Source organism: Harpegnathos saltator, unplaced genomic scaffold, assembly GCF_003227715.2.
Source record: "Harpegnathos saltator strain DR-91 unplaced genomic scaffold, Hsal_v8.6 scaffold627, whole genome shotgun sequence".
NCBI lineage: Eukaryota > Metazoa > Arthropoda > Insecta > Hymenoptera > Formicidae > Harpegnathos > Harpegnathos saltator.
Window position 1 is genome coordinate 61,347 of NW_020230457.1, and position 27,987 is coordinate 89,333.

At 41.5% G+C, this 27,987-nt stretch overlaps 1 protein-coding gene across 2 annotated transcripts in view; it reads right to left on the minus strand.

Annotated features, from left to right (window-relative positions):
• Positions 1-1,059: 1,059 nt before the first annotated feature.
• Positions 1,060-27,987, minus strand: part of LOC105187283 (Organic anion transporting polypeptide 30B) — a 34,375-nt gene continuing 7,447 nt past the window's right edge. The window contains exons 2-15 of one of the 2 annotated variants that reach the window (XM_011148003.3): positions 11,189-11,470; positions 10,882-11,082; positions 7,976-8,029; positions 6,654-6,759; positions 5,766-5,982; positions 5,493-5,636; positions 4,397-4,612; positions 4,097-4,204; positions 3,783-4,016; positions 3,121-3,663; positions 2,845-3,034; positions 2,584-2,772; positions 2,356-2,507; positions 1,060-2,255 (exon numbers count right to left, since the gene is read on the minus strand). In XM_011148003.3, coding sequence (XP_011146305.1) covers positions 1,951-2,255; positions 2,356-2,507; positions 2,584-2,772; positions 2,845-3,034; positions 3,121-3,663; positions 3,783-4,016; positions 4,097-4,204; positions 4,397-4,612; positions 5,493-5,636; positions 5,766-5,982; positions 6,654-6,759; positions 7,976-8,029; positions 10,882-11,082; positions 11,189-11,397 — 2,868 coding nt within the window. In that variant the 5' untranslated portion in view covers positions 11,398-11,470 and the 3' untranslated portion in view covers positions 1,060-1,950. The remainder of the gene's footprint in view (positions 2,256-2,355; positions 2,508-2,583; positions 2,773-2,844; positions 3,035-3,120; positions 3,664-3,782; positions 4,017-4,096; positions 4,205-4,396; positions 4,613-5,492; positions 5,637-5,765; positions 5,983-6,653; positions 6,760-7,975; positions 8,030-10,881; positions 11,083-11,188; positions 11,471-27,987) is intronic. The other variant, XM_019843220.2, reaches the window with a different exon arrangement.

The window sequence follows — 27,987 nt, forward strand, 5'->3', positions numbered from 1 at the left end:
AACCTAATCTCTAGTTATAAAATAAATCGTAGCTCTTACCTTTGCACTAGTGATATCATATATATATATATATATATATATATATACAAGGTGTCTCAAAAATACCGGACCCCCTGGATAACTTTGCAGGATCAAATTTTTATGAAAAACTTTACATACAAAAGTTGTAGGAAATCGAGCAACGGACTTGAAGGTGACCTTGAATTTGACCTTGGCCATGACCTTCAAGATCATTTAGAGGTCAACTTGAAAAATTTAAATAGGAACCCCTATTTTTTATCACACTGTTTTTTTTCTACCAATTAATTTTAACAACTTTTGTCTAAAACATACTTTTATTTGCCTAATATTTTTTGAGATATTTGAGGAAAACTTGATAACTTTTTCAATATTTAACTTACGATATCTCGCTAACTATTTGTTGGAAGAAAAAGCGGTATTAGACCTTCTTGCTTTATTTAGTTTCAAGAATATATTGTTACAATAGTGCCGTGATTTTTGTTAATTTGATGATTTTAAAATTTCCAAAAGCCAATAAGTTAACAAAAGTCAGGGCGCTATTGTAACAATATATTCTTGAGATTAAATAAAGCAAAAAAGTCTAGTACCATTTTTCCTTCCGACAAATAGCCAGATATCGTAAGTTAAATATTGAAAAAGTTATCAAGCTTTCCTCAAATATCTCAAAAAATATTAGGCAAATAAAAAAATGTTTTAGACAAAAGTTGTTCAAATTAATTGGTAGAAAAAAACAGTGTCACAAAAAATAGGAGTTCCCATTAAAAATTTTCAAGTTGACTTTCAAATCACCTTGAAGGTCATGGCCAAGGTCAAATTCAAGGTCATCATCAAGTCCGTTACTCGATTTCCTACAACTTTTGTATTTAAAGTTTTTCATGAAAGTTTGATCCTGCAAACTTATCCGGGGGGTCCGGTATTTTTGAGACACCTTATATATATGTATATATATATATATACATATACATACATACATATATATATTTATATATATATATATACATATATATATATTTATATTTATATATTTATATATAGATCGTTAGTTCTGATACTTAGTTCATTATCTTTAAATATACATTTGTCTAGTCTTGTATATTTCTTAAGGCAGGAATTTTCATATTTACAATTTCATCGTTACGTTGGCCTTCTCTTGCAATAGCGCAAGGCTTATTTTATCGCGACGCGACAGAACGATTCGGACGACAAGAGAAGTTTATCCGCATTGCACATCCGTCGTATCTTTCCCCATCTCGCTCACCACCCTATCCCCCCTCCCTCCCCCCGTACATATTTGTTCGTTAACGATATACGTAGCAACAGTATAAATCTAAATGTGCAATGAATAATACAATCTCACAAGTTGTACGTTTGAAACGAACTACACTTACGCGTTATATATCTACTTATTGACATACATATGATTGCTGTAAAAATTTACGTTCTAGTGATATTATTATTCCCTAAGAGTAATCGACTCGGCTATTTAAATTTGTGACAAATCATCTCGACTAATAAATAATAAATTTTTACGTGCACCCATACGCGCATGGTACACGGTGTGCTATATGCATACAAAGAGAGATGGAAATATAATAAATAAATACAATCGCGAGAATTCATTACATTTACGGCTTCTCGGATGTTTCAGTATCGTACAAACTTTTACCGCCTACGGACATTGTAACGCATCTTCTGTCGACGGAAAAGAAAGAATGTACATGTGTGTATGTGTGTGTGTGTGTGTCTGTGTGTGTGTGGATATGTAGACCTGTATTACTCAGGCAAGATCCATCAGCAAATATACCTGTATACACGTGTGTGTATATATATATATATATATATATATAGTTATATAAAATAATTTGTCACAAATTTACATATCACTAATTTGATATATTCATTTTTATAGCTTCTAGTGTGAAATAAACATTAAACATTTCGGTTACGATTCTCCGCCATACCGCTCGACGGCTTGATCTCGACGTCCGGCGGCTCTTGCATGGCGGCGAACGGCGCTTGCCTCGTATCGGGAACTTCCATTTCCGTGTGTTTTGAGCGATTCGTCGTCTCCGTGGAATCTTGCGTCTGATTCGACGACCCTGTTTCCTCGAGATTCGTTGACTTGGTAGGTTCTGTAGGCGACGAGATGGAGGATGGCGTTGGAATCTCGGAACTCGGCAGAGTTGCGTCACCATCTCCACCTAGATTCTGATGATGCGGCTTCTCCTCAAACACTGTACGGCGTGCGATAGCGCGCGTTATCGTTTCATCGTCGAGTCGCGAGCGCGATATATATCCTGTAACTATGCGATGTAACCGTCGTTTGCTACTCACGTTTATCTAGGCTGATAATTGACCCTACAAACTCATTGACAGTGAAGGATGGCGGCTGGTCTTCCATTTGTCTTCTCCTCCTCACCAGCCACCAATCGATTAGAAATAACGCCAGGGCTAAAATTTTTATACCAGCACATAGGCCGACGTACCTGGAATCGTGTCAAGGAAAGATTCGCGTCAAGATCAAGCGCAAACACGCAATCAAGATATACGAAACCTGTCTACCTGTATCTAAATTGTTCGATGTCGTAGAGTAGACATCGACCCCCCTTTTCCCCGCAGGTGCTCTTCCACAGCAAGCACGTGGAGTCGATCAGATTACCGAACAGTATCGGTGCCGGTATATAACCGAACAATCGAAAGATTACAAATTGCATACCCAGAGCGAAGGATCTTTCTTCTTCGGAAACGGACCTGCAAGCGACACACATAGCGGTAGAAGCGCACTCTCGCGGCAACCGGCAGACATGCACGCTGGGGACTCACCGTAATACTATCATGAGTAAAGGCATCTGAGTCACGGCGACAATGAACGTCATGAAGAATAAAAGAATTAAAAATGGAAATATAGTTTTGCACGGCGAAGTGCAAGGACCGGCGGTCGCTACCGGCACGACGGTCACTTCCGCAAATTCCGGAGCGGCTGGTGGTAACATAGTCAAATTACCGTGTATACCTGAGGACACGGGAACGAGGCGATTAGTCGCGACAATGCCGCCTCACTCATTATCCCGGACTATCGCACACTGAACATGGACTTACATGCGCAATTTGTGAAATTTGATTTTGAACTGAAGGCAGTGCAACCTGCGTGACATGGACTAAAGTACGTCAGACCGTTGTTGCCGCAAACCGGCTCGACGTCCGTCATTCGGCATTCACAACCAAAGTTGCATGCGGCAGTGAGATTTACTTGAAAGGGTTCGGGGCCCTTTGTACTACTGTTAAAGTACGGTATAGTGGTCCCAGCCATCTTTACATTTTCGCAGCCGAGGAAAAATAGCAGACCGTAACACACCAAGCAAATTATATTCGACACGAGAACGAACTGTACCGCACCCTTCGGCCTTAGTTCTAAGCGTTTGAGCAAACATCCGCCGGAGAAGATCCCGATGCAGGCGCCCGGTATTGCGATCGAGCCGGTGAAGATGCTAGCTTGGCTCTTCCCAAGACTGAACTGCGTTTCCAGGTACTTTGGTAGAAACACCACGAAGCCGGACACGATCACCAGCTCCATGCACGCTCCCAAACACGTCACTACGTAGACTGGATTGCAGACAAGCCTCCACATACTTCGTGGGATATCTGTCGCGAGAAGAATAACATCTCAGGGAGATTCGCGTTGCATTAACGTTAAGCGGACTTAACGACACGACGTTCGACTGAACATTGAGAGTGGGAACTGCGCAGAAACTGATTCATACCTTTCACATCCTTGCCGTAGCCGCTATCGTCGACGTTTTCTTTCTTAATTTCCTTCTGTTGCTCCTTCTCCTTCTGGTTGGTTGGTTTGTTCTTTTCTATGATCCGTATCTTTTCTTTCTCACGCTGCAGTGTCTTGGGAAAACTGAAAAAGGGGATTGCCACTAAAATCAGAAGCAGGCCGCAGAGTAGAAATCCGCCCCACCACATGCCGACCCATCTGTGATCTCCGGGATCTGAAACGAATTTGTGTTACAGGCGAGTTCGGGTGACAACGACACACGGTTCAAGGTACAAGGAGAGAGACTTGTCTTACCGATGCTTATGATCGTTCCAGAAAATGAGTCCATATGAAAGGACAAAAGATACGCTCCGAGGAGAAAACCCAAGACTGGTCCAAAGGCCGCCATACTATACATACAACCTGGCAAGGAGAAAGACCACTTCTTGCAGCGCGATTGGGAAAGATTCGCTGTCGATTCATCATCGACAATCAGAAGAGAAGAGCAAATGCGAAGAGTAAAAGCACAAAAATTCGACTTGACCAAACGTCGACCTTCACTTTTGACAAACACCCTCTTCAACGCACGCGCGATCCTGCGGCACTTTTACTCACCGATATATAAAGACGCGCTTTCCGGTCTCACGTGATCGTCTATATAAGTAGTACCGAGAGTAAACAAAGGAGAACCCCCACATCCTAATAGTAACTGAGCAAGTACAAACAGCATGACGGGTCCAGCTGTAGACGGAGATCCCTGTATGCAATTGTCACCTCTTAAATTATTATGTGGCGCTAAAGGAGGCGAAGATAACCCTGACGAGAGCCGACCTGCGGACAGATTTCCAAATTACACGGTTTTGAACCCTTGAACATTGGGATGTTTTTGTTACTTCATTATCGTTAGAACGAGTGAATTTTCACCCACAATTGTTTTGTGTTACTTTCTTTGAGTGTACATGAACTATAAATATTTGGCCAAAATTTGTGGTAACGTATAAACAGTTTCAAATCATATACAATTTTTCAAAGGAAAAATAATAACCCTTTGCTGTAGAAGAAAAAAAAAGATTGCTTTTATTTGAATGGTCCGAGATCTTTATCAACATTATAAATCTTTTCTTTAAGAATGCAGAAAAATATATACTTTTGTTTGAAACAAAAGTTTCAAGCATTCGATAATTTTAAACATATGTTTCGTTTTAAAGCAAGCTTTTTTTAATTGTTTAATATAAATTTTGGGCAATTATTGATGATATAAATTGATCTCCTTGCAAAATATCCATTTTCTCATTACTTTTGCACATTACACGGTTTTACACACAAATGTATACATTATTGCACGATTATTTAAAAAGAAAATAATTCCTGCATCAACAATTGGCACAAAATTATAAATATTTTCCTTAAAAGTGTAGAAAAATATACATTTTTGTTTAAAATAAAAGTTTCAAGCATTCGATAATTTTAAACATATGTTTCGTTTTAAAGCAAGCTTTTTTTAATTGTTTAATATAAATTTTGGGCAATTATTGATGATATAAATTGATCTCCTTGCAAAATATCCATTTTCTCATTACTTTTGCACATTACAGTATAACACAGAAACAGATGTAGCTTGTTAAGGGTTGATTGAAAAAGCAAAAAAAGACAAGAGAGAAAACTCGATACGGAGCTTTCTCAACAAACATCACTCTCTGGAGACGCTCACCCAAACCCATGTCCTGTTCACGCAACGACACGCCACGACAGATATTATCCGAATTGGAATGATTCGCTGTAGTCGTCAGGTTGGGTTCCGCTGTGAAATGTGGCACCATAAAGATCATCGATCCCAGTCCCATTATCACTGCACCTTCATCGCAAGAGAAAGAGAGAGAGAGAGAGAGAGAGAAAGAGGTGTGAGTTAATAAAACACATCTCGCCGTCCGGCGTGGTCGCGAAGTCGTCGCGTGCGCGTTTAATCAAATGACCATTATCGTACCGATCGCTATCCAGACAGGTATATGCCTGCGACTACCGAGATAACTGACGAAAATGACAGTGATAACATTGCCGATCTCGTAGGAGCTCGCAATGAGGCCTGAAAGGCTGGACGGGATCTCGAACCTCTTCTCTATGGTCGTTATCACAGAATTGATGTAACCTGAGCTAAGCGCTTGCTGCAACGTAACGAGGAACGACAGGAGGAATACGAACACCTGAAATTCGAACATCACATCGGTGATCGGCAGGAGTGAGTAAGGCTCGCGCGGGTCCTCCCGTGATCCTGAGCCGTCGCTCGACCTCAGCGAGGGACGGCGCAGGTTCTATTCCGAGAGGCGAACTTATTCGCGCGATATGTCGCGGCGATCGCCGCGCGCGGTCCCGAGCCTCTTTCGTACAATTCCACCGTCATACGGCACGGCTCGTATCCTTTCGAATGATGAGTCACGGCGCCTGTTTTATACATCCGCGTGCACCGCGCCAATTGAAACGCGCCACTCGCCGCTTGTAATATGTGAGCGACCTTATAAGATGAAGAGCGCGGCGATCGCTCACCTCGTAACGCGTTATCTCCCTCGCGACTTCGGCGACTTGACGCTCTCCTACGACGTAAAAGAAGAAGAAAAACAAAAAAATTCGCGACACGGATCTCTCTCGCCCCGTTATCCTCCGCGTAGGACGAATACAAATCTCCGAAACGCCGCCGCACGGCAACGATCAATTTCCCTTGAAACGCGTCGAGAGAGCAAGCGAGATGCCAAAATACTCCGCGCGCGCGTGCGAGAGAGAGAGAGAGAGAGAGAGAGAGAGAGAGAGAATCAAGACACGGCTTTTCCCAAAGGCGCCCCCTCTCGCGAATAAACATGCAAATTCGCGGCCTTCGTACCTTTATTCCGGCGAATCTCTGAATGAAGGCCGGCCTACAACTCAGAATCCCACAGTCCTTGGAGTCCGGATTAAACGGCGGAGTTTGCGCCCTCTCCTTCTCCGCCCTGCATTCGTTTCAAGGAGATCAGACAATGAACAACGGAGCGTGTTAAAGTGTGAAACCGCGAGAATGAGTAAACTGCGGCCCGGCGATAAAGATCGACGCGACGCGGCGCGGCGCGGCGCGGGCGGGGGGAAGAGAACAAGCGGGAAATCGAATTGAACGCACGGCCGGCGGGCCGAAGAGAAAACACATCGGGGAAATCCCCCGAGATCTTCCTCTCCTCTTAATACGCGCGATCGTCGTTTCCCCGAACAAGCGTGTCGCGCTAATAGGTTTGTCCGCGTTGCTTGCACCTTTGACATCTTTATTAGGAGTGTGATTTAGTTCTGAGGGTTTCGCGAGAGGTGGGGCACTAATGTCAGTTTTTCCGAAGACATTCCAATCACAGCTATTGTTGTTTCTTAAGGGGACTGGAGAGTCAGATTACTGAAAAATCGTGCTTGTTTTTGATAATATTTTCTGACGAACTGAATAAATGTGCAAGAATGAAAATTTTTGATATATTTATATATCAAAGGCATCGAATGTCCCCCTTAGAACTGAGCAACATTTGTCTGACATTTTTTTCTGGAAAATATCATTCTCGAATTTTATTCAGCCGGCCGGATTAAAATGGGACACCCTGTATAATTTTAATATTTTTTTTTAATCTGATGATGAAAATGCCAGATTATTCTAGAATTCATCTTAATCATTATCAAATTGTAATCACTTTTCCTCGCACCCCCTCCCCCCAAGAATGCTTTTTCGTACCGCCGGTTGGGAACCCCTGCTCTAGGGAGTACACACTTTCATAACTTGGAACAAACGCGAAAATTTGATGGAAATTGGATCAACTCCAAAGGAAAATCTTTTCAACGTCGCGGAATTCATCTCTTGCCAGGAAGGCTGTAGGAGACAAAGGAAAATATGTTGATCGAGGTATTCGTTCGTCGTTTGTTTAAGTAATTCAGTTTGAGAAAACAAAACCATCAAAATTAAGTCACACTCCTAATATATCTAATGCCTGTTACACACCGGACGCGATAGACGATATCCAACAAGAGGCCTCTTCTTTCTAAAGAGAGGCCAGTATGCAACGCCCAGTGGGCGCGAGGTACAAAAGTGTCAAAAGTGCAAGCAAACAGACTGAACACAAGGCACGAACAGCAAACTACGCTAATGACGACGGACAACAAAACAGCGAGCGGCAATGGAATGATGACGTGATATTTTACCTGTCCACCATAGAAGCACTGGGATTCCTGCTGTGACATTTGATGATAAAATCTCTGAAAAATAATTGGAACAAGAGAAACGAAGCATGAATACATGTGTGCTGTGCGATGCGGCGGCGTATGTACGTGCATGTCGGTGCTGCGACGTTACGACCGACGGCGCGGCGCGGCGTTAGAATCGCCCGCGTTAGAACGCCGTAATTAACCCTGGGTGACCAGGCTTGGCACGTTTTGAACTTTCTGTTTAAAACTGAAGTTTCAAACATGCCTTAAACACTCGGTCATGTTAAACGCGCGTTTTCTTCTAAAACGTGTTTTTCTTTTTCTTTTAAACATTTAACATCAATTCTCGTAATTGTTCGGAGTAAGGTCTATTTTGCGAATTTTGATATTCTTTGCACTTTTCTTGATAAAAATTTTTATTGTGCTCTAATAGTGATAATAAGTCAGGGGAGCCTGAGAAATATCGTCGTTTGCGTATTTTTTTAACTTAACCTAACCTATTTAATTAAAACATATCTATACATATTTGCATCACATCAGTCCTTTTTAGAGCTGCATGATGTACAAAATCCGACCGAGCAACCTCTTCGTGGTGTGCACCGGGTAACGCTAATGAGAGCGGTTTTTAAACTTTAATATCTCATAACATAAAAATTCTGAAAGAAATTCAACTTATCCATAGCGTCTTGAAAAGACCTCGATGTCTGCTACAAGAATCTACAATAAAAAATAGAAGTTTATATTAAATAAAAATTTCAATGTGACCTTCACGTGAGCTCGGAATTGTGGACGCGAGGTCAAACTGACTTTATCACTTTGTGTCTCCTTCAAAATTAAACAACTTTATCTGAAACATTTTTTTTCTAAAACGCGACGTTTTTGATACATCTAAGTATATATATATATTTTTTAATGTGACACCCTGTATATATTCTACTTTTTTACCCTTGTTAATCTTTTTCTATAGTCTTGTTTCGTTTACAGCTTTGTTTTCAAGCATAAACAGGCACAAAATCGGCTCTTTCAAAGGCCATCATCCATATTTTTAACCTTGCCAGATCCAGACAGCCATGTTGGAAAGAAATAGTTAAAAAAAAGTATATAGATAGCATGTTTTTCAGGCTTCCCCGATTGATTATCACTGTTAGAGTCACAATGAAGATTTTTATCAAGAAAACCGCAAAAAAATGTCAAAAATCGAGAAAGACCTTACTTCGAATAATTATATGAATTTTGGACGTAAAATTACGATATAAATTTGATCTTTTTACAAAATATCTATTTTTTCATACTCTTGTACGTTACAGCGTTACACACAAATATATGCATCATTGCACGATTATAAAAAAGGAATAATTATTACATATATATGTGTATATGTATATTATACCTATTTACTTAATAATTCCCATTTTGTTTACATACATCTCATAGTTTATCTAAATGAAATAATTAAAAAAAAATTTTAACCGCCGACTACGCTCCAAACCGCATCAAGAGTCAAATGTTCAAACTGTACTAAAAATCAAATGCATATATGCCTAAAACATATTTTTTCTTACGCTTGTTGAAAGCATATTCAAAACACAAGAAAACAGTTTTAAACAAAAAGGCGTGTTTCGTTTTTTTTTTATTTTACTTTAATCGTATTTTTTATCAACCCTGTGGATAGCAAACCTTTCGTAGAAATGACGAACGTCGGGACATTTGTTCCAAATGTTTCAATATGAAAAATATAATTTTCTAATTTCACTTATCCCGTTTCTTTGCGAGATAAGATGTTTCCGCCGTTGAATCAAAAGAGCCTAATTGTATTCGCGTTTTTTTTTAACTGACGTCGTCATTTTCACGAATGTTTAGTCACAACGTTACTCGTAAGTAGCTTAGTTCCTATCCGGGGTTAAGCGCCACGCGTTTTCTCCTCCGAATGACACGGGGAGCGCGCGGTCACGCTTCCGAGCTTCTCCGTTAATTCTCCGCCGGCTCTGCAGTAGGTGTCGCAAATCGCAAGCCGTAAGAATTGCTCGCAATCACAGCCGCGATTATTCTCGTGGTGATCAACTGTGATCGACCGTTTCTTACTTACCGGCTTACGACTCGCGATATTTATCGCCGAGAACCGGCCCAAGAAGAAGAAGAAGAAGAAGAACCTTTTCACGCCACAGTTCGCTCGTCGTCGACGACCCCCTCCCCCCTCCCCCCACCCGGCCCGGCCCGACTTTGCCCGATGAATTGCGTATTGCGAAGCGAGAAAACGGTGGTGGAGCAACGAGAGTGCGGCGTAACGATTGTGACGATAACGAAAAGCGTGCGGTGCGCTCCGACACGAAAATCTACGCACCACGCACGGGCAAATATGTCATGGTCGTCGTGCTCTCGCTTTCTACTTGGCTACTTGAGCAGTCTTTCGCGGTAGCGCACTTGCGACTTTGTCGCGCGCCGTGTTAACATTTCGCAAAGCTCCGGTCGGGGCGAGAATACAAAGGTGCGTGCGCTTACGGCGCAGCTCGGAAACGCGAAAATATCGCTACCTATAAAGAGAGGAAGAGAGAGAGAGAGAGAGGGGGGGGAGGCGCAACAATAATCTCTCCTTCTGCGCGGACGAGCGAGAATGAATCACGGTTAATCGCAGCGAGCGAGAGACTGAAATCCGCAATGACGTGTCGCGCGCGTGGCGAAAGGACATCGATGCGATCAGCCGGTCCGACGGCGAGATAAGAGCCGGGGGGGGGGGAGGGGGCACCTGGCGATCTTCCGTCGGCCGAGGGAGCCGAGGTGTCGCGGACAAAGAGAAGAAGGAACGGCCGCGGGCGAGGGATGCGCGATGATCAGAGTGACGTAGGCGGCTCGGCTTGGCTCGGCTAGTCATCGCTCGCGGGACTCGGAGGACCTTCGCCGCTCACCTATGATCCACAAGGCCGGAACTCGGGTTTCTGCTGTGACACCTAATGACGGTGTCGTGGGTCAGTCTGCTGCCGCTCGCCTGCAACGGGTCCGCGTTGTCGTCGGTGCCAGTGCCGGCGCTCTCGGCGTAGAGGCCCGTCATGGCGTACATGCTCTCATTCCGCCGGTGGCCGGCATGGTAGTTGCTGCCGGACTCGGACCTGCAAGAGAGAGAGAGAGAGAGATAGGCGAGAGGGGGGCGTGAGAAGGAGGCTAGGAGCCAGGAGCTCTGTCTGAAGGAAAAGAAAAGAAAAAAATATGAGTCACCTCTTGTGACCGAAGCCGCCGCTGCTCTCGTTCCTCTTGTGGCCACTCTCCGATCGCTTGTGGCCAAAGGCACTGGATATACTCTCGGCACGCTTGTGGCCGCCCTCGGTGCGCTTGTAGCCGACGAAGCCACCCCCGGACTCGGTGCGTTTGTGCGCGAACATGCTCGAGCTGGAGCCGTTCCTCTTGTGCCCGCTGGTGGACGCCATTCTTCTGACATCTATCTGTCCCCGTTCCCTCGCGCTACTCCGGATATTACGAGTCGACCGACGGCATTGTTGTCTGCAACAGAAATCAATCGCACTAGTCAGCGGGGGAGGACGACTGCGGCTACGGCGTCGTGATCTGGGCCCTCTCTCTCTCTCTCTCTCTCTCGCTCTCTCTTTCTTTCTCACTCTTTCCCGGCCCAGACACCGGCGCGTTCCCGAGCGCGCCGGGGAGACGCGCATTAGCGAGCTTCATTCGCCGCGCTGACCGCGCATTGTGAAGCTGCACGATCAATTGACATCTCAAGATTCAACGGTTCAACGAACCCGCGCCCATAAGGTCAGGGCCGTTCGCCAGCGCGCACGGTGCGCACCGGCGACGAGAGCTCGCGCGCTATCATCTCCGTAGCGGAGATAACTAGATATAACTGTATTCGTCACGCTACATACGGTATACGGAGAACAAAAGGAGCGACCCCACGTGCTCGGGGCCTTTTCGGCGGAACCTCACGCGAGCGCGCGCTTTGTTTTAGCGATCCAGCAGCAAGTCGCTAGAGAATCACCGTCGACGCGCTGCACGTCGCAGCCCGCGCGGGGCAAATTTATTTTCTTCAACCCTCGTCAACCCCGACGTTGCTGTCGATCTGACTTTTTTTCAGGCTCATTTGAGCGGGACTTCTTTTTGGTAAATATTCATAAAAACGGAACATCCTCTAGTGACCTTGACATACAGAGTGTCCGGGATCTCTTGGGAGCGAAAAATTGTGAGATTGATCAGATGAAACTGAGGAGAAAAGTCATGTGCCGTTTTGCGAAAATTGTAATGGTTGAATAGATTGAAAATGACCACATCTAGAGGCTTTTTTAATTGATAACTTGAAAATGTGCGTACTTATTTGCAAAATGAAGCAGGATCTTTTGTTCAGAATGACCTAATCTACAATTATATGACGGCTATTGTGTCTAGCGATAGATATGAGTATATTGAACTTTGAACCTGTCGCTAGGCACAACAATAGCCGTCATATAATTAAAGGTTAGGTCATTCTGAACAAAAGGTCCTTTACCATTTTGCAAATAAGTACGTAAATTTTCAAGTTATCAATTAAAAAAGCTAGATGCGATCGTTTCAATCATTAACAACTTAATAACTATTGCTATTTCGGCAAAATGACACATTTACTTTTCTTCTCAGATTGATCTGATTAATCTTCGCAATTTTTCGTTTCCAAAAGATCCTGGACACTCTGTATATTATATACGGTATAGTTGGTTGGTTGGTTGGTTGGATTGAGTTAGATCAAGTTAGGTTTATATATCATTGTGCTTCGTAGTAATAAGGTAATAATAACAAAGATTATATTTCGTTGATCCAACATTACAAGTCCAAGTTACGTCAATACAAGCTACAAGTGCCCATACTTAAAATATAGAACGGTTGTGGCGTGATATGCGAACGACAATATCACTCTATGAGATACGCAAGTATCATTACGAAAGCTATATTGCAGGATTTCTAATTAAAAGGCAAATAAAATTAGATAACCGATCTGATAGTTTCTTTTTTTAAATAATGAACGACGCATATCATCAACAATATACAAACTAAACTTAATCTAACCTAACCCTAATCCAATCTAATCAACTGACTATATCATGTTTACATACATGGTGTCCAAAAGTTCCGTCCAAAAATGTCGGAAAATTGCATTATGTGTTAATAAAACTTCTCTTGTTAATAACTATTTAATAAACAATGAGCGGCGGCTAAAACTTTTAGTATGCTACTCAGGACGATGACCTTTACAATACATATCAAAGTCTCAAGGTCATTGGAGGGTATTCCGTTTTTATGAATATATTCTTTTTTGTTTCCTGCAATCTCATCCGATAACCTCGTCTTTTAGCTTCTATCAAACTATAAAATGTCATCGTTACTTTATTCAGCATATCGATTTACTTGCGGTAATCGAATTCACCCTGACATCTGATCTGAGCTTTGAAACGAACATCCGATGAATAATAACAATCCGGAAACCAAAGTACTTCTTTACACTGCGAGAGCCTAAATTATCTGTTTGTCCGGATACTCTTTGAATTTTACAATATGAAAATTTATACCACACATAAGATAATTTCCCATGTTACCTTCAAATATCTCGAATGGAATACGAATATATCCTAGCTGGACACTAATGTGGAATTTTTTCAGTATATGGGTGCTATAAATCTTCCAGAAAAATGTCCTATATGCAGGAAAATGGCATATTTTCAATTTTTTGTTTAAAACAAAGGTTTTTAATATGTTTCAAACATTCCATCGCTTTAAATATATATTTCTTAAAAACATGTTTTAAGCATGTTTAAAAAAACGTATGTTTAAAACATGTATTTTTTAAGTGTTTAATGTGAATTTTGGACGTAAAATTATTGATGACACAAATAAATAATTTGATAAATCTGACACAAAATAAATCTTTCACAAAATATTTATCTCTTTTCTATATTTCATTTTCTTGCACATTACAGTATTACACGCAGATTCATATTTATGTTTTTTTCCACTTTAAAATATAAAAAAAGTTTTAAACAATAAACATGATTTGTTTTTTTATTTTAAACATATTTTTTATCAACTATGTCTATGTGTGGGACGCATTACTTATACTATATATGTAAAAGTTGTGAACGTTAGAAATTCTTATAAGAAATTTCTATATATGTAAAAATTATCCTTCTGATATGAATTCACGGTCTCAATTTTGTTTTATATTTACTTATTTTTCTTTTCTTTTTTTGAGATACTTATAATTTCTTTTCCATATTACTTTCAAATGTTTCGGATAACACAAACGTATTTTAAAACTGGACAAGCTACCCGACCAAAAATTGTTAGGATCATTCTCATGAAGCATAAGGCCTCGATAAGGTTGAAAGCAGAATGCCCTAAAAAGGGATGCCTTATTGTTGCTACATCAGGTATTCCGAGATAGATATCTGAGAGTTTACGAAATAAGGCTTTGATAAGAAAAACTGATGAGGGCCTTGGAAGGATCTTTTAAGAGGATATGCTTTAGATATAAAAAATCAAGTTTTGTTACAGAAAATTAATAAAGTCCGAAGCGTGTAATAAAATTGTCATAGTTTAGTCATAGTATTGTTTTAGTAGGTACGCTCTATCTGTTCCTTTAAAAAATTTTTTAATTATACCGCAATTAAAAACCAATTTTATTAGCTTTCATCAGTTGCCATATTCATTAGTCTGTTCTAAGGATTTTTCTAGTATTGCCTTCGTTTTGAAATGCAGCAAACTTTAATAAAAACAGTAGCAGGAGTTTTGTATGTAAAGAATGCTATATTTTATTGTAAAGTATGCTATATTTCTAAAATAAAAAATTCCTGTTGTATACTAACAAGGTTATAAAGAAATAAAGAAATTACAGGCTAAATTTCTTGGAATGAAAAGAATAAATATTTTTACTCAAGCAATAATAAAAATATTTCCTTATAAGGCCTATTAATATTGCCTTGTAAGGCCCTCTCATAATATCGCCTCAGTAAGGACTCGTTAAACCATTTGTTACACATCTTACAGGGCCCTAGGGTCTTTTTATCCCCACTAGGGTCCGATTCATGTCAGAGAAAAATAATCAGGATCTTACCAGAGGCCTACTAATTTTTCTACTCAGGTGGTATAGTGCTGAGGATTTAGTGCGACAACGAATGTTAACATCCTGCGGAAAAATTCTACGTTCACAATCCCTACTCAAGTGTCTCCCTAATATGCATCCACTTTTGTACTTTGTAAAGAGTGCAAAGAGGGACGTTCTTGTTGATCGAGTAAACAGACAAATTCCCGAGGCTCTTGTAATCCGGAAACCGAGCAACGAGACGTTGGTCCTTCGCACCTCGGGAATCCCTCCTCTGGAAGATACCATGACGATGAAAACGATATCGCTCGTTGCCCATCGCGGCGCACAGATGGCCGTGGGGCCAGATAACATTCTTTGGTTGAAAATTCTCTAGAGACCTGAATTTCCAACCGATCATCGACACCAATGGATGAGGTTGACCCTGAATAAATTCCGAAGAGATCTGTCTTGCCAAAATAAAAAAATGTTTTTCTCGAATTACTAGCCCCGAAAGAGGACAAATTATCGTTAAACGCGAGAAACTTGTGGAACACTCATTATTCGACACTTATTTCTATCTAATAGCATATTCAGCAGATTGAAACTATAAAACCAATCAACAGACATCTCAAGATTTATCGATCTTGGACCAGAAACCCAGTAACCCAAAACTCATACGCCCAAAATAGAAAAACATGAAATATAGACCCGTTAAGCACAAAACCGAGGGATTTTGAGTCTTAAGCCCATCAACTTAGGAATCTATCAATCCGAGAACTTTTTAGTTCATGGATGCACAAAGCCGTATATACATTAAGAGCCCCAAATAGTCCAAAATCCCAATCTAGCCATAGCTCGAGAACCTAATAATACTCGACGTTGAATATTCTAGCTATAAAACATTAAGTTCGAGCCTCGAAACGTTTCAGACAAATCCTAAACTCATGAACCCTGAACCGATAATTTTTTCAAACGATTTCGGCTAGACAGATCTCTTTGGATTTATTCAGGATCAACCTCACCCATTGGTGTGTCGATGATCGGTTGGAAATTCAGGTCTCTAGAGAATTTTCAACCAAAAAATGTCACCTGGCCCGACTGTGCGGCGGCGCCGGCAGACGAGTCTAATGATCGAATAATTCGGCAATCGGCCGATCGCGAGCTCCCGTGCTATCGATTGTTCGGCGATATAATCGCGTCCCTACCGCGGCAGCGAGCGAACGAGCGTACGCGAACGCCCGCTGCTTCCTCATGTTTTTTTTAGATTATCGATCGCGCGCGTCCTTGATTTCCCTGTTACGATGAAAAATTGAAGGGGGTATGGCCGATGTAACGCGGATCGACGACAGATTCAAAGTCAGGGCTACTGACGATACGATGATCGCGCGCGATTCTATATCGTCTTCGCGGACAGGCGGTTGTTTACGGTTGTAGAGACTCGCGCGATCGATCGATGCGCCGACAAGTTCGAACTTTCGCGCTCGCGCTGCACCTCCAAAGCAGAACGCGCGTCTCGAAGCCTCGATCCGCGATCGTTTGGCGAGAAAAAAGCCACGGAAAAAGAGGAAAAAGAGGCCCGTTATCGGCAGCATTGACGTGTCGCCAGTCGCGAAACTCGCGCTTTTAGCAGGTTTTACTTTTTGTTTACAATAGAACTTTTTAAATGTGTTCCAAAGATTCGGTCATCTTAATCTCTCGCGCTGGAATTACGTGGATACTACGCACGTCGTTTGTTATTTGTTGACCCCAAATGTCTCGTTGTATCACACATTCCACATTGTTTTGAAATGTTGCATACTGCACGAAGTTATTAATAAAAATCTCTAACCTTTTAAGTGCTACAGGGCGCTTATATGTTTTTTTAGGTACTTAATGTAAATTTTGGACAATTCTTGAGATGATATGAACTGATCTCTTTACGAAGTATCTATTTTTTTATGTTTTTGCATATTACAGTACTACACATAAATATGTACATTATTACGCGAATATGTAAAAAAAATAATTATTACATATACATGTATATAATATATTTATTGGCTTGATAATCCACATTTTGTATATATATTTCCGGTGTACGGAATCTTTTGGTAAAATTGTAAAGATTAATCGGATCAGACTGAGAAGAAAAATCAAGTATTTACTTATTTTGCAAAAATCGCAGTAATTATAATTGGAAATGACTGCATCTAGAAGCTCTTTTAATCGATAACTTGAAAATTCGTGTACTTATTTGTAAAATGGTAAGGACTTTTTTATTCAGAATGATCTAATTTGCAATTATATATATGACAGCTATTGCGATAGATACGAGTATATTGAACTTTGAACCTTGAACCTTGAACCTGTCGCTGGGCACAATAACCATCATATAATTGTAGATTAGGTCATTCTGAACAAAAAAGTTCTTTATCATTTTGCAAATAAGTACGCAACTTTCAAGTTATGAATTAAAAAAGCTTCTGCGGTCATTTTCAATCATTAATAACTTAATTATTGCGATTTTTGCAAAATGGTACTTCATTTTTTTCTCAGTTTCATCTGATTGATCTTCATACTTTTTCGTTTCCAAAGGATTCTGGACACCCTGTATATATATTTCATAATTTGTTTAAATTAGACGATTTAAAAAAAGTTTTCTTATTAAACCATTGACTCCCACTAACCGCATTAAAAGTCAAACGTTTAAACTATACTAGAAACCAAATGCATACACATTTTTCATGTTTTAAAGATTTTCTTCTGCGCTTGTCTAGAACATCCTTAAAACGTAAGAAACAGTTTTGCAAACAAAAAACGTTTTGTTTCTTTTTTTATTTCAAACATGTTTTTGCACTGATCCTGCTTTTAAGCTCCAAGGAAGGCCGTCTCAGTAAGTTGTTTTCCTGTCTGCGTGAAATCTTCTGAAAATTATATTCGCGCCGACGGTTTAAACGAGACTCTCGGCTGCTTCAGAGAAAATTATCTCTTCCCGGCATCCATGGGATGCTTCACTTGCGGAGAGTGCACTCATCGCATTTCACTCGTGCCGGGTAATCCAGGAATTTCGTGGTTCTTTAAGTGTTCGATGTGTGTTTGAGGAGAAAATAAAAAGCGATGAGGGGACACATTTGTACACATGGTACGTTGGATGAGTGCTTTCTCATTCCGCTTACAGAAAAGTGCCTATTTTTCGAATACATTTTGAACTCCTTGCACTATTCCGTTGACCTCCACAATGCACTGTTCATGTGTAGAATTTTAATTAAACTTGGCAACAGGGAAAAATGAGGGTTTACACGGAACAATAAAGAAAGTCGCGAACTATCTAAAAAAAAAGGCTTTTTTTACAAATAGTATAAAAATACGTGTTTTACGCGTCGCAAATGTATCCTGACAGTTTTGATTGACTTTTTTTTATTGAACATACGGTAGATTTACATATGTATAACATTTACAGGCTGGGGGAACTATGAAATATCCAGAGCGCTGGGTAAGTTAGTTTGTTTTAGACTAAATTAATTTAAAAATTAATGATTCATAAACAAGTTAAGTTTACGTTAAAGGTTTACTTAAACAACCAACTCGATTAAAAGTCAAGTAAAAAATTAGATCAACCTGTTAAAGTTGAAAGTTAATTATGCTGAGCTGTATATTTTCTTTTTACAGAATTAACCTTTTAATTGTACATTAAGTTCAGGTGAAATGATAAAAAAGTAGTATTTCGTGAGAGAGAGAGAGAGAGAGAGAGAGAGAGAGAGAGAGAGAGAGAGATAATCTCTGTTTTTCCCCTCTTAATAATATATGTTATTTAAAAAGTACAATAGCTGTAATAGAGGGATTAGTGTGTTTTTAAAAGCAAAAGTCAGAACAATTAAAAACAGTGAAAGATAAAATACTTGTGCGCAGGTAGAGCGAATCAAACTGAACGGGAAAATCCTGCGCCATTTTACGAATTATAGAACAGTTATCAAGGAATTGATTAACAAACAATGTTAGCGCGAATGAGTACGCGCGGGGAACGAGAAGCGGGAGGACGAGCTCTGTAGACGAGATCTCATCCAAATGGCTCGAATTTATCGACTATCTGTTGGCAACGGCAAACGGTGCATAATACCAACTGCTCAACTCCAATGTCTACCATCATGAGCCTTTGCCAGGAAATCAGCAACAGATTCGAGTCATATTTTGAACGAGAGACTTGTTTGCAGAGATCGCCCCGCCGCATCATGCGTTCACTAATACTGTTTAATTAATTCCTTAACTAACTACTGTGCACCGCTTCCGCATGACTTTAATATCGATGAATTATTGTGACTTGAAAAGGGTTAACAAGTTAAAGTTAGAACACTTGAAAGTGATTGGTTCAAGTTCAAAAATCAACACGTTTAAAATTAACTGAAAGTTATTAACTTCTTGACCTAACCTTTCACTGACTAACTGATCACCGCCCAGGCCTGAGGAAAGAGATCATCTGTTTAATTACTTACTTGACTAAGTATTGTGCACCGTTTTCACACGACTTTAATATTGATGAATTATCGTAACCTAATCTATCACTTGAAAAAAAATTAACAAGTTAACGCATCTGAGAATGACCGGTTTGAGTTAAAAATCGACACGTTTAAAATGAACTGAGCCAAATTAAAAAAGTTATTAATTTTTCAACTTAACCTTCAACTGATCAACTGATTACCGCTCAACGCTGAGGAGAGCGAGAGAGAGAGAGAGAGAGAGAGAGAGAGAGAGAGAGAGAGAGAGAGAGAGGAAGGGAGGGAGGGAGGGAGGGAGGGAGGGGGAGAGAGAGAGAGAGAGAGAGAGAGAGATCACCTCGTTCGGAGTACTCGGACTTTGAGCCATCAACGCAACACACAATTTCCAGAAGATTCGACGACTTTTGTTGACACTCGCCCCTCTCTCATTAGCGAACCGTTTCTCTCCTCGACGAGACGGAGAAAAAGCTGCTGAACCGTCTTGCGTAAGTAAGGAGCCACGGACACGTGTCGTTCATGTAAACGTTCTCTCGCGATTACCTCAGCCGAGACCCGCTAAAAACGAAAGTGCGACACTCTCCTCTTGAAAGCTGCACTCGAGTTATTTGAGGAAAAAGAGCGGCGGGGAAGAGAAGAAAAGGAAGAGAGAAAGAAAGTCCCACTCGCGCGTCGTTATCAGCCAGCCATCTACAACGGGGGTCCTCGTCGGCATTAAGCTTCGTTAACAACCGTTCGGCTGTAACAATGGCGCCGGTTGAATACTCCGATAACCGCACGGCAACACTGATAACATCCGCGCGATGACGGTAATTCGACGCACGCGAAACGTGGATGTACTGTCGTCGTCGTTGTCGTTGTCGTCATGTTACGTCACTCGCGGGTGTTTCTCCGGCAGAAGTAGTTCGGCTGGAACCCATTATGATCGATCGAACGCAGCGGACGCGAACGGAATCGCGATACTCTAACGCGAATCTCGCGCGGGGCCGATTAATTCGGAGCCGACGTTCTCAAGGAAGCACGTTCGCCCGATGATCCCGTCTTAAAAATCCCCCCTCCCCCTCCCCAATCGCAGCATCGCAGGACGGGACCCGGTTGAATCACGGCGTGACGACCGCGAGGCCGAATTAGCGGCAGCGGAATTGCCGAATCCCGGACAGAGCGATGAACCATAAACGTGTCCCGTTAGCCCGACGATTTTCGACGCCGCGCTCGCGTTCCGTCTTTCTCCTCGGCTGAGCTGACTCATTCGGACCTCGAAGAAGAAGCGGGAGGAGAGAGTCGGCCTGTTTTCTGAGTCGCGATTTTCCGATTGATCAGCTTATATCCCCTCTCCCCCCTTGCTCCGTAAACGATCCCCTGGATCGTCGCGCGACGACGAGGAGGACGACGACGAGGGGCGAAAATTTGATTAGCCGGTAATAATCGGTCGCTAATTACGCGTCATGGCGGACCCTGGAGAATTAACGACCGTCCCGCGGCTCATTTCCTCCGCGGACTGCGGAAATGAACGCGGCGTCTCTCCGAGGTGAATCGATCGAAGCGGCATAGCGAGCCTCGAGCGGCCGGTGGATGCGGCCTAAATCGACGAGAATCCGTCTATCCTCGCGCGCGCAGATCGAACCTCGGGCCCTCGCGTGCTGGAAGGTCTTGGAGTTCCTCGCGATAGCTCGGCCACTAGGTCACCCTTTCACCCTTGCGGCCGCACGATATCGCCGCCCCATTGCGGCGCGATATTTCAACTTCTCGTCCTCGCTATTCTATCGCTATCTCGCTATCTCGCTCTCGCGCTCGTTCTTCCGCTTCTCTTTCCTTCATTTTTGATGACGGGCGATGAATCTTTTAATCGCCGACGGCGGGCGGGGCAATTGAAAGATTCACCGCCGGAGGGGGCGTTTCACCCGTGCGTTGTGATACTCGGGCCTTGTTCCGACGTCGGTTTCGGGAACTTTGGTTTTAGTCATGAGGGGTTGGTAGGCCTTAAAGTAATTTAGGTTAGGTTCCATAATTGATCAGCTGATCGATTCAAGCATGTTTTAAATTTTTTGTTTGAAATAAAAGTTTTAAGCGTGTGTTCGAGCGTGTGTTCGAGCGTGTGTTTCGAGCATTCCAGAATTGTAAACATACGTTTTTTGAAACACGTGCTTTTTAGATGTTTAATAAGTAAATTTTGGGCGTAAAATTATTAAATGTATACATTATTGCACGATTATTACTAAAAAAATAATTATTACATATACGCGTATATATATTATATCTATTATATATTTAACAATTCACGTATTGTATATGTATATCTCATAGTTTATTTAAATAAAACGATTCAAAAAAAGTTTTCTTATTGAATCACCGACTACGCTCCAAATCGCATCAAAAGTCAAATGTCCGAACTATATTAAAAATTATATGTTTCAAACATGTTTTTTTCTACGCTTGTTTAAAACATGTCTGAAGCAGTTAAAAAAGTGATGTTTTGTTTTCTTATTTTAAACATGTTTTTTGCCAACCTTGGGTTGATCATCAAAATAATAAGTAATAAGACATTTATCCATTTCTCCATCTAATATTAGCACAAAATATTGTGTATTAATATTACATTAACAGAAAATTAACAGTTAAAAGGCCAAGTTTGTAAATAGGAGTGGTACCGACTGCGAGCGTCCAAGCGTGATCAGCTGATCAACTACGGAACGTATAACTAAAGGCCTGTTTCGAAATCGATTTCGGAAACTTTGGTTTTAGTTACAAGGTTGGTAAGTCTTAGATTCAGACATGTTCCGTAATTGATCAGTTGGTCGCGCTTGAACGTCACATAACTACGTACCATTTCCGTACACGAACTTGATTCTAACTTAGCCATTAATTTTACAATATTAGATCGAAAAATTTTTTATTACTTACTACCTTGATAATTGATCAGCTGATTAATTATGAAAATCTATCTAAGTTAGCTCAAGAGGCGTACCAACCCCTTATAACTAAAACTAAAGTTTCCGAAACCGATTTCGCAGCAAGTTTCGGGTTAACTGAAGGCCTACCAACTTTGTAACCGAAGCCAAAGTTTCCGAAACCGATTTCGGAACAAACCGTCGGCGCTGCCGACGATCGGACGCTGTCTCTCGAGTGGGGATAAGCAATGTTCGAAAATATATCGGTGTTTAAAATATCGATTAATAAAAAAAATGAAATAATATCGATTATTTTCTAAACAAAAAAAAAACAAAAAAAGTCGATTTATCGATTGACCGATTAAATTTGCAAAGTAAACATTTAAATTGGTTAGCACCAGATGAAACACTAACTGCTAAGAGTGCGTTCGGAAACATCACTCGAATGCTCTCCTTGCTTACATGTTGGATGCGTTCTTAAATTCGCAACAGATGTAGCCGACGTTAATCAATCCTTATTTTTCATTGAATGTTAAACAAGGGTGGAATAACGTCCGCAGTATTCTCAGTATTATCAGAAATCCTCCTGAAGGATCTTGCACATTGGACGCAACTAGCAGCATGCTATGAGCGAAATCTAATGAAAGTTCTGTTTTAAGAAGAAAGAGCTTTCATTTCTTCTTTAAAACAGAACTCTCATTAGATATCGCTTATTATTCGTCGCTAATCGCGTCAATGTGCGAGGCCTTTAACTCGGTATCTCGTTTGATGTATTTTCCATGTGATAAGAGGACTCATTTTGGGAAGATAAATGCTCTCATTGGACCACATTCGGCAACGTTCCGAAACTTATCAATAAAAACTGAACAACCCTATTGTCCATGACTGTACGATAGAGGTAGTAAACTTTAAACCTTAAGAAATTAACCAATCCTAACCTACTTTTACAAGAATAATTGACTATGGTTGGCTAATTTCTTAAGACTTAACTTTCTTAAAGCTTACTATGCCCTACTAGATCCGGACTCGACGTTCACAAATTTCGTTCATTTCGTATTTTAAAGACGATATTACAAAAATTCTCTATTAAGAAAAAAAAAGAAAGTAAAAATCGGTTGCCGATGATGAGAAAACATCATCAAATTTTTAATTTTGTCTTAGATTAGTTATCTTAGATATTGTCTTAGATTAAATTTGTCTTAGATTGTTTATAATTTTTAACAACAAATGAAGCGGAAAATCGAAAATGTAACACATGTTTCTTTAGTGATGATTTTTCCCGTAGAATCATCGATTGGCGTGGTTAGTTTTTCGGAAAAATTAATTTTTTCCTAATTCGTTTACAATTTGTTTGAGACATTTTCTTTTCAACCAATTTAAAGCACCAATAATCATTTTGCTGGGGAACCCTGCTAGAAAACCAATAGTTACTTCTTTCATATCTCTACTGGTCTAAGGATGGGCCTTAATGGGTTAATTGAGTAAAAATAGAATCATCTGAAAACATGGATTAATTAAAGACGAACTATCGGCTCTTTCGATTAATCGATGAAAATCGCCCATCCCTACTTGCAGCCGCCAACACACACACACACACACACACACATGTCCCGATCCCGCGTTAGCGCGAAACGAGCGTCGGCCGGCTGTGCCGCGGATCGCGGCGATGCGAGGCTCCGCTTTGCACAATGCGCGCGCGTACCGCACGCGAGGACTCGCCGCGCGCCGCCCACCTTCGTGACAGTGGATTATTTGTCGAATGCAAAAGCGAGAATCTAGGCAGCTCGGACGTAGCCGGGGATCGCCGGCGCGCACAGCGCGCCCTACTTTTCAGCACCGCTGAATTTCTTCCTTTTCCTTTCCTCTCTCTCTCTCTCTCTCTCTCTCTCTCTCTCTCTCTCTCTCACCTTCCTCCCCGCCGCGCGCTTCCCCCATCCGTTCGTCCGTACTTTTCGCTCGCCGAAACGATGACGAAACACCGCGTCGTCCGCGCGAAGATACATAAGCGGGCGAAAGGACACCCCTGATGCTTCGCCACTATTTCGAGCTTTCGCAATATGCAAAACGGCGCGACCGCTGCTGTCACTCCCTCTCTTTTTCTTTCTCTCTGCGCGCCGATAAACGCTCTCGTGCGCGACTTTACATAATCGCCAGTCGGACGAAAGTTTATCGCGCCGATCGCGTGGCGCGCGCGCGCGCGCAAAGTTTCGGCGCGCGTCGGGACGGGGGGAGGAGGGGGGCGGCGGCCGGGAGGCCGCAACAAAATACCGCGCGGTGAGTACGTACCGAGAGTGCATGCCGCAATGCAGAAAGATCAAATGCGGCGAGACACGATTCGTTACATAATTCGCGGCCGTGCCGTGGCGTATGAGAGAGCGATGCGTGCGCGTTTCCGCGCATTCAACCGTCTTCGCGCTCTCCGCGCTCTCCGCGCGCCCGTGCTCGGGAGAAAACGTTCTCTTCCGCGGGAGAGCGACGTGTGTGTCGTGTCGCGATCCCGCCGATTCGGATCGCTCGATATCGCCGACCTGCCGCGCCTGACACCTCGCGCTCGTTCACTCGGCTGGATCCGAACGAAAGGCTTTACCGCGCGCACACACACGTACACACACGCGCGCGCGCGCGCGACACGTGGCAAAGTCAGAAATGTACTTTCCAAGTGTCTCCGACGACGCAGCTGACCTTCCGCTCCGGCTTCTCGGCGTCCGATATGCGCTCTATTAAAGGATTTCAATGCCTTTGGATGGTGTCCAAGGCGTTCTGTATAATGCTGTTATAATGCTAATTCCCTCTCTCCCCCAGCCCCTCCCCAGGCCCCGCCACGCGGTCGTGACGCGTCCCGTGGTGCCAGGCGAAACTACGCGTACCGGCCCGTCGAGCTTATACGGAGCACACTTCGGCTCTCTCTGTGGGTGTGTGTGTGTCTTCTGGTACCGAGACGCAAATATATTCATGTAATCAGCTCTGCCTGCGAATTAACCTTTACTTGGCACCACGATGCGGGGCTTGCGACGCTCTCTGATCCGGCGCGTTGGATCTGCCGTTTCTGCCAGCGGTGCCTTTCGATCGTCAGGGATGCGTTAAAAAATCACGCAGGGCCGGGCAAAAAGCCGTCACGCCGCTGAGAAAAGCGGATCGTGGCCGCCGGCGAATATTTTCCTGCGATGGTCACTTCGGGGGTCATCGATATGTTCGTCGCACGTTTCCGGGTAGTCCTCATTGTCGTGCGCTCGAGACAAGAGAGTTTATTCCTTTCTTGAGAATTCAGGATTGTGGAAACTCCTTGTACTCCAGAGTAAAACGGCTCCACGGAAAAGACGACCGCGATTTCTCCGCGATAATTACCAAACAGTCCGTTTTTTTGCAAGCATTCACAAAAATAATTGATATTTATGTGCGGTAGTTTATGTGCGTAAACTATTCGGGATGACAATATCGTGAATATTATATCATGGTCATCTTAGTCAAGTTTATCTTGTGTAGGGTGTTTAAAAAGAAGTGGCAATTATTCAGAAGTTGGTAACTATTCTTTTTGAATTTTGAAACTTTTTTTGCGCTTCTCTTGATCTTTGTCGCGATTCTAATAGTGATGATCAATCAGGGCAGCCTGAAAAATATGTCATCTACATATTTTTTAACCTAACTTAACCTAACCTAACTTAACTTATTTGGTCAAAACTTATATGTAAGTAAACTTATATGTAAGTCAAAGCTTATATGTATTCTGAAATAAGTTCAACTTATCCATAACATTTTGAAAAGGCCTTGATGCAAGCTACAAGAATCTACAATAAAAAATAAGGGTTTATGCTTAAAAATGTCAATATGACCTTGACGCGCGACTTCGGAATTGTCATGTAAGGCCAAACTGACTTTATCACTTTGTGTCCTCCTCAAAGCCAAAACAATCTTTATTTGGGACATTTTTTTCCTAAAACGCGATGTTTTTAATATATTTGAGCATATTTTATTTTTAATAGAACACCCTGTATATTCTACTTTGCTACTCTTGCTAATCTTTTTCAGTAACTTTGTATTGTTTGTAACTTTGTTTTCAAGCATAAACAGGCAGAAAATCAGCCCTTTTAAAGGCCATCATATATTTTTAACCTTAGCACATCCCGACAGCCATGTTGGAAAGAAATAGTTAAAAAAAGTGTATAGATGGCATATTTTTCAGGCTCCCACGATTGATTACCACTATTAGAGTCACAATGGAGATTTTTATCAAGGAAACCACAAAACAATATCAAAGTTCGAAAAAGGCCTTATTTCAAATAATTGCCGAATAAATTTGGGCTCAGGACTTAAAGAGTAGATAGTCTCACAAAATGGAGGGAAAAAATCCTAATAAGGATGGATCGAAAAATTAATATTAATTATCAAAGTTATAGACAATTATTTGTTTTAATTAAAGTAAGCGACTTACTCGCTTCTGGTGCTTTTGTATTCTCCCATGTAATTTATCCATGTTATTTATCAGTGAAGAGAGTATCATCCTTTGTATCCTGAATTAATCTACCCAAGACCTTATTAAATTTTTGCGTAACCAAAAACTTCTGGCATATTATAAACATAAGGAATAGGAAAATAAATTTTATAACAATTTTAAAGTGGTATTTTTTAAGTACCGACAGAAATGTAAGGTAAGACAAGAAAGGTGAGAAAAAAGTTCAAAAACATATGAGCGTTTATATAGAGCGGTACTTTTCTAACCTGATGTGAACCTGGCAAGCAACTTGATCAGAAAAATATTCGCAATACGGTTCGATTGCATTGACAATACTTCGTTTGTACTTGTTTGTATCACTTTTTGTTTCGTTTGTACCTTGAAGGATAAAAAATAAGGGGAAGAGGAAAAATAGCCAGCAAGCAAGTATAAGATCTCGCAAAACGGCCAACGCCATTCGAGAGAGAATCGTTTGTACCTGTTTGTACCTCTCTTCAAATCGTTTGTACCTCAGAGGAATCGGAAGTACAGGATCTTCAAAATATGTCGGAAGGTTATTTTCGTACTTTCGGTCCCTTTGAGGTACAAACGATTTGAAGAGAGGTACAAACGGGTACAAACGATTCTCTTTCAAATATTGGCCGTTTTGCGATATTTCAAAAATTGGCGAAAGTACCTCTTGGACATTTTTTGAAGATCCTGTACTTTCGGTCCTTTTGAGGTACAAACGATTTGAAAAGAGTTACAAATGAGTATAAACGATTCTCTTTCGAATGGCGTTGGTCGTTTTGCGATATCTAAAAAATTTGCGAAAATACCTCTTGGACGTTTTTTGAAGATCCTGTACTTCCGGTTCCTTTGAGATACAAACGATATGAAGAAAGATATAAACGGGTATAAATGATTTTCTTTCGAATGGCGTTGGCCGTTTTCGAATATCTTATATTTGCTTGCTGGCTATTTTTCCCCCTCCCCCTATCTTTTTATTCTCTGAGATACAAACGAAACAAAAAGTGCTACAAACAGGTACACAAACGAAGTACAATCGAACCGTATTGAGAATTTTTTTTTTTATTAAGTTTGCCAGGTTCACATTGGTATACTTTTAAGTACTAGGATATAAAGGGTTAAAAGAATCCCTAAAAATAGTTCGC